General features: G+C 40.8%; 1 protein-coding gene across 1 annotated transcript in view; it reads right to left on the bottom strand.

The window, feature by feature from the left end:
• Positions 1-2,206: 2,206 nt before the first annotated feature.
• CCSAP (centriole, cilia and spindle associated protein) overlaps positions 2,207-11,109 on the bottom strand; it is a 22,573-nt gene continuing 13,670 nt past the window's right edge. Inside the window, exons 3-4 of the mRNA XM_032242378.1 lie at positions 7,966-8,231; positions 2,207-6,645 (exon numbers count right to left, since the gene is read on the bottom strand). Coding sequence (XP_032098269.1) covers positions 6,469-6,645; positions 7,966-8,231 — 443 coding nt within the window. The 3' untranslated portion in view covers positions 2,207-6,468. The remainder of the gene's footprint in view (positions 6,646-7,965; positions 8,232-11,109) is intronic.

Raw genomic sequence — 11,109 nt, 5'->3', positions numbered from 1 at the left:
TCAGCTTCTTGAATCTAAGATTTCAGCCATCTTGGGATTTTTTCAGCCATTAATTATACATGTTTGTCAAGCAGTGAACTCTTACCCATCTGTGACGTGCCCGTGAGACCTGTCGGTATCATCCCACAGATCCCTGAAATTCTGTTCGTTTTTCAGTGACTTCCGTTCAGATTGGATGATTTTATCAATCTGTGTCTTTTGTCATTTCCATTCCATGGAGTCTATCCAGTGAATTTGTAAAACGTTATAGTATTTTTCAGTTCTAATATTTTCCTTTGGTTCTTCTTTATATTACCTCTTTACTGATAATTTCTACTTGGATATGTTTCAGGACTGATTGCTTATTTGAGCTTTTTAAATATTAACTACTTTAAAGCCTATAATGGCTTCTGTTGTCTTTTCCCATTAGAATTATTTTCATGGTTCTTTCTATGCCGAATAATTTGGGATTGTATTGTAAACATTTTGAATGTTACATGATGAGACGTGGCTTTTAAGTCCTATAGAAAATGTTGGTATTTTTATTTTATTATAACAGGATAGCAGGCAGTTATCTGGTGAGGTTCAGGCCAAAAACTCCAACCTTCCTTCTGTGAGTTTTGGTCCCAATGCCACTTCAGAGCTTCTGCAGTGCTATTTGGATTTATCCCATATAGGCCCCATCTTGTGGTCAGTCTGAGGCCTGACAGAGCGCACCTGTAAACCCAGTTCTCCGCTGTCTTTAGTATGACTCAGTATCATCTCTACCCGTAAGCACTGTGAACAGTGTGACCAGGCGGGAGCGAGTTCATAAATAACTTTGCAGAGTTACTTTCTTAAGCTCTTCCCTCTCTGCTCTCTCCCCAATACTTCCTCGTTCCCTAGGGCTCCCCTTTTTTGGTTGTCTGGCCCAAAATTGCCCACTTCTGCAATTAAGCCATATTCTTCAGAGAGGAAAAGAGCATATCAGCTCAGCCCCACGCTCACGGTGACACAGCTCTACTCATCTCAGTGGAGATGTGCCAGGCTCTCCCTCGGGCTTCCGGCTCCTACAGGCTCCCACTGGCAGCTTCGGCATGAGAAAATGGGGAAAAGGAGAGAGGGAAGGGGGTCATTTCCCTCACTCTCTGTGTTTCAGCTGCTCCTTCCCCTCCTGTCTCTCAAGCCAGGCTGCTTCTGGTTCTCTACACCACGTTGCCCACTTCTGTGTTTTGGCCTGTGTTAAGGCCAGATGATACATGAAGAAGAAAAAAAAAGGAAGACTCACCACCACTTTAGTGGTACTTAGAAGTCTAGGGTACCCAATCTGTGTGTTGATATTTACTTTTCAGAGTCCTCAAATAGCTGTGTGACACATTCCGTCCATATTTTATAGATGTCTTCAGTAAAAAGAAAGTGGGGGAAATGTGTGCTTACTCCATCTTCCTAGAACTAGAATCTTCCCTAAGATATTAAGGGACAAAAATTGGAGAATGTCTATAGCATTATCCAATATTTGTGCAAAAAAAAGTGCGTGCATGTACCTCCACAGAAAAATGCTTAGGAAAAAGTTCTGCAAATTTACATACAAAACTTAAAACTGGTTTATTCTAAGAAGGGGAGTAGAATTTCAATGAGAGGAGGTTGTTGTTGAAGGGAACTTTCCCTTTTAACTCTATTTATTCTTTTTTTTTTTTTGAGATGGAGTTTTCCTCCGTTGCCCAAGCCAGAGTGCAGTGGCATGATCTTGGCTCACTGCAACCTCCTCCTGGGTTCAAGCGATTCTCCTGCCTCAGCTTCCCGAGTAGCTGGGATTACAGGTGCCTGCCACCACGCCTGGCTAATTTTTGTATTTTTGGTAGAGATGGGGTTTTACCATGTTGGCCAGGCTGGTCACGAATTCCTGACCTCAAGTGATCTGCCCACCTTGGCTCCCAAAGTGCTGGGATTACAGGCATGAGTCACCACGCCCAGCCAACTCCATACTTCTTTTTGAGTTATTTTAACCATGCACTATTACTTTTGTAACTTTCAAAACAGTAAGAAGATGTGAAGGAAAAGACTGGGACAAATTGGAGCTCAACTGCAAGTGTAGATACACTATTTATCTTTTCCTGGACATATCTAATGTAGCTTGTTAAACATTTACCTACTGAAAAATCCTTTTAGGAGTCGATATGATCATACATTTTCTTCAAGTCATCTAGGTACTAAGCAGAATTATTTCTCACAAAGTAGTCTCAGCCTGTAATGTTAATTAACTTTATTCACATTTTTCCAAGTAAATACAATATTAACTATAAGCTAAAAATGATACATAGTTTAGAAAATACAACCTCAAATTCCTGTGGCCTGGGCTTTGTGATTACATGTACCCAGCCTTTGTTCCTCCAGCATTTTAAAGTGAATGCAGTGCGCAAAACAAACTTACAATAGCATAGGGAAACCGTCCCTAAATAAAGTTTTGTTATTTTAAGAGAAATCTAAAAAGAGGCCTCTAATGTCTTCATTCAGGTGTCCAGAATTTAAAAAAAAAAAAATTAAAAGAGCAATCGATTTTTTTTTTCCATCTCCTACTAGCAGGCTTGAAGGAGGCAAATTTGGACAAAAAATCTAGACAGAGCTCCTTGCATAGGATTTGGTATGAAGCACACCTTGCACCGAATAACTCCACATCCACCCTATAATACAAAAATTCATTTCAAATGCGCAAATATTTTGAAATGACCAGGTCATAGTTTTAAGATCACTCTTTAAAATATCCTTCAACTGATCACAAAATTATATAGTAAGGACCTTATATGGGTCTGGTATTAAGTTAGACACAAAAGCAACTACAGCATCAAGCTACATAAATATTAGCACCATTTTTAATCTAGCCCAGTGAAATGTAAAACTATCCATTAAACTGATTTCTACCGAAGCAGCCAACAAGAAAAACTGTTTTACTTCTTATGTATGCTTTGCTCCGCCTTCTCTTTGCTGGTAATACTTTTGAACATTTTAAAGAAAGTACAGTCTGCCCTCTGTATCTGTGAGTTCTGCATCCATGGATTCAACCAAATATGAATTGAAAATATTTGGGGAAAAAAGGATGATTTCATTTGTGCCGAACATGTACAGGCTTTTTTTCCCTAGTCATTATTCCCTAAACAATATAGTATAACAACTATTTACAGAGCATTTACATTGTATTCAGTATTTTATGTAATCTAGAGATGATCTGAAGTATACAAGAGGATGTGTCTATGTTATATGCAAGTATTACACCATTTTATAGAAGCAGCTTGAGTGTCCGTGAAGTCTGGCATTCTAAGGGAGGCCTGGAACCAATGTCCCATGGATCCTGAGAGGCGACTGTACCATAACATTCCATGTACAAAGTCTGCCCAGTACAGCATTATCAACCTAAAAAAGGATAGCGGAAGACCCTACAGATTTAACTTACAAACTGTGCAGAATTCTTTTCTGGAAAGAATAATGGCTTCCAATAACAGCCATATTGCTTGCTCTCTTTCTTACAATCTAGTCAGCTGAGTTCAAGTGACCTAAGAGTGTGTGTGTGTGTGTATATATATATATATATATATACACACACACACATATATATATACACATACACCCTTCAAGTTGCTAGCAATTGATCTTTGATGAAACACAATGACAAAGATATTGCATATGAAATGGCATAAATATATGCCTCCTATATAATATGCAAGGAAGATCACCTTATAGCCTATTCTACATGTATTCATTTTTAAAATGAGTCTTTTAAAGATTCATTTAGTCAAATATTTCCAAGTAAATACAATATTCACTAAAAGGTACAACTATTAACTATAATCTTTTAAAGATGCATTTTAAAAATGAATAAATGTGCTTAGAAGTTTTAAGGAGCAGCGTATCTATGTCAGCAGAGGTGCCAAGTGTTTTAACAGCTCCTAAATAAGAGCAGCTAAAAGACAAAGAACCGATTCCCATTCACTTCTCCTCCCGTGGACTTAATGTCCAGCAGAGTGCTAGACACTATTGCTTCAATATTCTATTACTTTTATATTAAAAACAATAACATAAAAAAACAAAAGCACATTTATGACAAATTGTTTTAATTAAGAACTTGAAATCAAAAATTTTAAAAGAGTTTTATGTAGCATTTAAGTATCACTGGATTCTCGGTTTCAGACTTTTTCAACATGAAAGGTAATTTTTAAACTATCTCACTGTCTTGAAGGCTGTCCCAAGAATTAGAAACACGATTACAACCATATTCATTTCTAGAATGAAAAGAAGGAGACCATCATATTGTATCAACTCTTAAAATTTTCACAGGTTCAAAAGGTAATTGTCACTCTTTAAAAAAGGAGGAAAAGAAACCCTAACCAACTAAGGACTCGGACATAAGATGAAGGCTTTCAATTCATACTGATTAATTCACAATTCATGCACTTTAAAAGTACTTTAAAAATCTCGTTCATTTGTCTTTCACCTAAAAAGAAGAAAAAATTGGCCAATATTTGCCTTCTAGGTCTTACCTCTGTCTGGAGTTTTAAGTAGTAAGTACATTAAATACAAGTCTGTTTTCTAAACAAGAGAAAAGTCTGGGTGTTCAAATCTAGAGGAAGTCGGGTTTCTAAGGCATTCCGTCAGTGTGGGGCCTGAAGCACTCTCCAAGGCCGTCTTTTCTAGATTGTCGGCTGCAACACAGCCTGAGCTGGATGGCTAACACCAAACATGCAAGAAGTGACTTTAAAGGAACAGTTTTCACAATCAGCTAACTACACCACATGTTAAGGTGATCTTTAGGTACCTGTGTCATTTAAAGACTTTAATAATAGTTACTACCAAAATTCACCGGTTACTAGCAAGGTTGTTTTGGACAACATGTAAAATTTCCTCTTTTGAAATATACAACTCAATGTATTAGGAGAGCTCTCTAAGGAAACAAATTCACCTTAAAACTATGCAAATATTTAAAAAGTTTTTTAAAGCTCACAATACTTCAGTATGTGTTTTCAAAGCTTAAACAGTTATGATCACATGTGAAGATTTTATAGGGAATGAAACCAATCTGTTCTAAAAATTGACTGTGGTCTTCCAAAGACCCAGAGAAAAATATCAAGGTAATGTTCAGCCTCACGTCCACTCACGCATCTTCAGGTGCCAAGCTGGCATAGGCAAAGCACCTTTCTTATCTCTTGTAAGGAATTTAGCACACGTCCTTCTAGTAGATTCCTATCTCCACAGGACTGAGAGGATGTCATCCATTTGATGGAAACCAGTGTTTTTTAAAATTATTTTTCTACCCCAAAAGCAAACATACTAAAGAGAAGGAGCACTATTTACATAAATTTATGCCTATCCACACACCACCATTCTCTCCCATTAAAGTGCAGATAAGAGCTACTAGCTAGGAATCAAAGAGTAATGTATTTCAACCTAAAGTTTGAACACTGTACATCATCAAGACTTTGTTATTGTTAAGTGCTGTAAAGAAAAAGTAGAGAAAGTAGGGGTGGGCAGTCTGTCTAACAGGCATCTTAACACCGGTCCCCATCCCAGTGGAACAAGCAATGCTGAGTACTAAATGCAATTCCACACTGTAAGTTCAAAATGTCATTGCCAGCTATTATAGAAGAGGCAAAAGTCCACAGCAGGTGTATGCCAAAAGATTGAGTGTGACAAGGGACTGAATCCACAGTATGTGTTCTAAAAATAAAAAAACTTGCAATAAAAAAGTGAGTCTTTGACTCAAAAGAAACTTCACTACTACTCTACACACATATTGTGTTGTGTGCACTTCATCTATTGGAATGTATTTGAGCTATTAAACTATTAAACAATAAGTGCTTAGATGCTCATTGAAAGAGAAAAAGAGACCCTCACCCAGCCCAGATAATTCTTAAATATCACAATCTACATGAAGATGCTGCTGAACTGAAATACAAACAAGTTTAAATTTTTCAGGAACTAGCAAAGTTCTAGTTTCATTATACATGGAATCAATAGCAGTGTTGACACTCATTTTTGACTTGATATTCTTTCACAAAGAAAACAGCACATAAGGAAAACGAGTCTTACGTTGTAGGATGGAATGGTCTTATAGCTACGGAATCTGGAAAGTTATTTAGAACAAGATGAAAATAGGCTCTACCTAAACTTATGAAAAGAATACTGAAGTGTAAGCATCCGTCGCCATTTAAAGGCATTTGGTGTCAGAATCTTAAAAGACTAAGATGCTTTAAAACAAAATCCTTATAAGAATATCAAAGATTTAGGGAATTATCTTCATAAATAACCAAATGTCTATGGCTTCAACTGTCTGCCCTACTGCTGAGGTAGGTGACCAATATTCATCAAAATAAAACAGTCTTTTACAAATTCCCTAAAAAAAACCTTGCATAATCAGTTGGTTTCTTAAACCTGTGTCCAGTTTCTTTTGACGGTTTTTGTTTTGTTTTTCCTTTTGGTCATTGATACTTTTTAAAAGAGGCTGTCCACGCAAGTGTTTCTTTAAGCTCTCGCTGAATAGCACCTCATGTATTCTGTCATCCACGGGTTCTCTGAGGAGGAAGCCTTCAACCTTCTGTTCTTCTCTACATCCACAGAGTGGGCACGCTGCCTTTGGGCAACCAGTTTCCTTTTTTCCACCTGTCTTCTGTTCTTGGCTCGTAATGCTGATTCATGAATCTAAAGAGAGTTCAAAATAAAAGGATAGTAACTTGAGTGGCTATTATACTAATGTTCAACAGAGGTTGCCATGAAGCTGGCTACTGCCAGGTCACCAAGCCCCGCCTCTCTAGAGTTCTTCTTTACATAAAAATTTCCACAGAAGAGCCATTCTCACTTGACGCTACTCTCATTTGATTCATTTCAGGGATAATGAAACTAAGCAACAGCAAATTAAATGTTAGACAGAGATGGTAAGCAACTAATTTGCATGTGCTTCTAGAACTGGCTCTGGAAATTTGTCCAAACTGCTTAGCATTAAGCATAAGTATTTCATTAGAGACTTATATACAGCTCATGAGAAGCAGGGGAAATAAAAGAACTTTAAATGTTTACCATCAGTATACCAAACACATCTCAAGGGATTTTATCACCTAAGACGTCTTATACTACAGATAAATCCTGTTCAAATTAATCCTGTGGACTTGTCAGAGATCTTTTGTTAAACGGCAGCTTTGTTATCTCAAATATCACTCCAAATAACACCATCTGCTAGGGTTCAGAAGTCTGTTCGGTGAAATTTTCATCATGCTATTTATCCAGAATTGTTTGCAGCTCCCCTTTCTGCTTCCTTAGATGCACACTTTGCTTCAGGCTGTCGTAATGGTGGTAATGCTAAGGTACATGTTTTGTGACTCCACACAAAGATCCTCTCATTTGAAATGTTTCCAGGCCTTGAAACAGGGGGACAAGCTAAGGCTAAATCAGGGGAGAACTAAAGCTCCTGGGAGTAAAATGCATTCATTATGGATGAAGAGGGGAAATGCAGTCATTTGAATTTCATCAGAAGAGCAACAGGGAGTCTATGGCAGATGCCAAGCAATCAATCAATCAGACAAACCAAAGATAAAGGAGTCAAAGTGCCAGGTTACTGAAGCTGAAGGAAACCTAAACAGCTCAAGAGGCCAGTGGCAAATCAGACGGGCCGTCGTCAGCCTTGGCTGTGCTGCTCCTCCTTACCTCTCGGCCCCCCAGGAACTTGCGAACCCCAACTCAGCAACTACTTTTTTGCCCAGCTTGGTGTCACTAAACCCTTCTGGGTACCAGGTAACTCCCAGCCAAAACCCCTCACTCTCCAGGCAACCAACATGCAGAATCCTCCTTTGATTAATCAGAGGTTCCGAAGGTTTGGTGAGTTCCCCAGCCCACCATGCTATCCCCTAAGATCTCCCATGGGCCCAAAGCACCCAGTGGCCAAAGGACGTGATGCCCAATGACAGGCACATGGCCCTGCTCGCCACTCTCACAGGGAACACAGAACCACAAGGGCCCAGAGCAGACCTCGTGCACAGGAGCGGATGCGCAAACGTTGTGAGTCTTCTGGCTTCCTGTATCCGTCTGTTTTTCTCCCCAGCCATAAAGAGCAAATGGATGTTTTTCTTTTATTTTGCTTGATGATCTTTGGGGACTTTTAACTGCTTTCCTGTTTCCTCTAGCAAATAAGGCACTTGGTTGCTGTCGAGGCTCCGTCCTGGCAGGTGATTTGTCAGTCTCTCTTGGCCTGGTTGGTTGTTCAGGTTTCTCTTCTACATCTTTCCCTGGCAGTGCTTTTGGAAAGAGATAAATGAGATGAAAATATACTTTGAAATCAGGTTTATATATAATTACTTTAAATATTTAGGTTGAAAAATCATAATGCTAAAGTCAGTAACATTTTCACTTATGGATCAACTCATATCCACTTAAAGCAGAAATATAGGAAAAAGTTAGCATGGCAATTTTCAGACCATTTATCTCATTTTAAAATCAACAATAAATATACCAAGATTGAACCACTGCCACTCGGATTCTAAGATTTAGCATCTGGAATGTTAAAAGCTAGAGAGCACCACAGCCTAAGGGCTTTCTCCTCAATTCCCCAAGATAAATCCAATCATCTCAATTTTGCTTTGCTTCAGGGAAAGATCTGGATTTGAGGTCATCCTCCAGCAGCTGCAGAAGGTTGGTGTTTGAGTTACTCCACCCAAAAATGCTCCTTAGTCCCTCCATGCTCCTCCTGAGAGATGTTCCATCTGAAAGCCCCTCCACAGCACAGAGAGTGGTTTCCATCATTACCGCCTAGGTGCGCAGACAGGCATTCCCCATGAAGTGAGGGCCCAGTTTTGAGGGGGCTTCCGCAACACTTGCAATGGAAATGACTCCATGAATCAGGCCCAGGTCCGTACCACACCCCTAAATTCTGGGGAACCTCTGGTGGTGAATGTGGCTGCCCCACCTTGCTATCCTCAAATAGCAAGGACGTACTCTAAAAAAATACCTATTCCCCTGAACTACCTTTTATGATTTTCCCATTTATTATTTTTTAAGCTTTACTTTTTTATGAAATCAGTGTGATTCGGTATTAACCCTTTGTAAGCCTGTGTTTCCTTCCACCTACAGTTCCACTGAAGTAGGAGTTCCTGATGGGTCTAGGGCTCCATCTGAGGTGACCGGTTGTTTAGGCCATGGGAGACCTTTTTTCAGATGCTCCGGAGTTTTGCTCTTGGTCATGATTTTATCTTTCTGTTTCCTTTTTTAGAGACAGGGTCTTACTCTGGTTGCCCAGGCTGGAGTGCAGTGGTGTGATCATGGCTCACTGCAGCCTCAACCTCCTGAGCTCAAGTGATCCTCCCACCTCAGCCTCCTGGAAAGGTGGGACTACAAGTGTGCACCACCATGCTCCAGTAATTTTTTTAAAAAATTTCTTGTAGAGATAGGGTCTCGCTATGTTGATCAGGCTGGTCTCAAACTCATGGCCTCAAACAATCCTCCTGCCTCAGCCTCCCAAAGTGCTGGGATTACAGGCCTGAACCACTGCACCCAGCTATCAGTGATGGTTTTATGGATTGCTATTACAAGGTCTCATCACCTCTGTAGGACAGAATTTCACCATTATTACCTTTAGTCATGACTGTTCTCTTGTCTATTTCTACTTCCCTTTAAAGTTGATGATGATCAGAGATAGGGGAAGAGTGGTCAGTTAGAAAAACATACTGATCAGACCAGCTGGGAGGTTGTGTCAGGAGGCTTTTTAACAAGGACCCTCCAGCCAGGCACGGTGGCTTACACCTATAATCACAGCACTATGAGAGGCCAATGTGGGCTCCCATAGTGACTAACATGGTAGAACCCCGTCTCTACTAAAAGTAAAAAAATTAGCCAGGCGTGGTGGCACATGCCTGTAATCCCAGCTACTCAGGAGGCTGGGGCAGAAGAATCGCTTGAACCCAGGAGGCAGAGGTTGCAGTGAGCTGAGATCGCACCACTGCACTCCAGCCTGGGCAACAAGAGCAAAACTTCGTCTCAAAAAAACAAGGTCCCTCCAAAGCAGACAGCCCAGCAACACTGAAGCAGACTGATGGGCGGACGGACGGACAGACACCATGAGGACCCCAGGAAGGACCATGTGGATGCTGTGTTCTGTGGCTCCTGCAGGTGTTCGGAGTGGATGGTCATGCCATCCTCTGACACAGGCCCCACAAAGGATGAGGAAAGGGTGCTTGCCACCTCGGATGCAAGACACTCCTGGTCCCGGCAGCTGTACAATCAACTGGAGCTCAGAACAGAGGACAGCATGGAGATGAAAGCCACGGCTCTCGTTGTGGACCAGGTCACCCAGGAGAAATGCAGAGCCAGAGGAGAGGAGGCACCAACGGGCCCAGGGACACCGTTGTTTAATGCGCAGGCAAAGAAAGGAGAACCCAAGATGGGGGCAGAGGAAGGGTAGCAAGAGAGTAAAAAAATAACCAGGAAAGAGGCTGAGCAAAGAGTTTCAGAAAAAGAAAGCACAATTAAATCAGTCCAAATATTACAGAGAGATTGGCAGGATGAAGATGAAGAGATTTTGCCTTGGCAGCTCGTGGTCACTGGTGCCAGAGGGGAGGTCTGGGGTGGGGGAACCAGACCCCAGCTGGCTGGGGACTGAGCAGAGTACAGCCTACCTATCCTAGTTCTGGGGGGCTACTGGACCCACCCTCCCCACTAAGGATGACCTGGAAAAGCTAAATGAAATTCAAAACTGGCCCCAGGCTAGCCATGTCTACAAGTAGCCAACAAAAGAAACTAAAATCTTCTCAGGAAAACTTTAGGCCTCAAATTATTCCTGGAAATAACTTTTCCAATGCAACGACCAGTGTGCTGGAAAGGCAACTGGGCACACAGGAGGGAAGGTAAAGAGGGGGACCCGGAGGAGCAAGAGGCCTGAAATCCAAGGAGTCTTTATTCAGACTACGAAATAGCTGTGCTTATAGAAAGACGCAAGAATGACCTGCAACAGGAGGAGAGAAAAGATGGACAATACAGAAAAGGTAAAACTCATCACCGTAACGTTAATATTTATAAAACTCTTTTGTAAAACTCTTGAAATAGTGGCTGGCACAAGAGAAGTGTACATACGTGTGGTATTATATATGTGTGTATGTGTGTGCACGCCTATATGCCCGTTGG

This window comes from Sapajus apella, unplaced genomic scaffold (genome assembly GCF_009761245.1).
Source record: "Sapajus apella isolate SASKATOON/1434 unplaced genomic scaffold, GSC_monkey_1.0 scaffold49, whole genome shotgun sequence".
Classification (NCBI taxonomy): Eukaryota; Metazoa; Chordata; class Mammalia; order Primates; family Cebidae; genus Sapajus; species Sapajus apella.
Note: the sequence above shows the minus strand (reverse complement) of the source record. Positions and strands in the feature narration are given on the sequence as shown.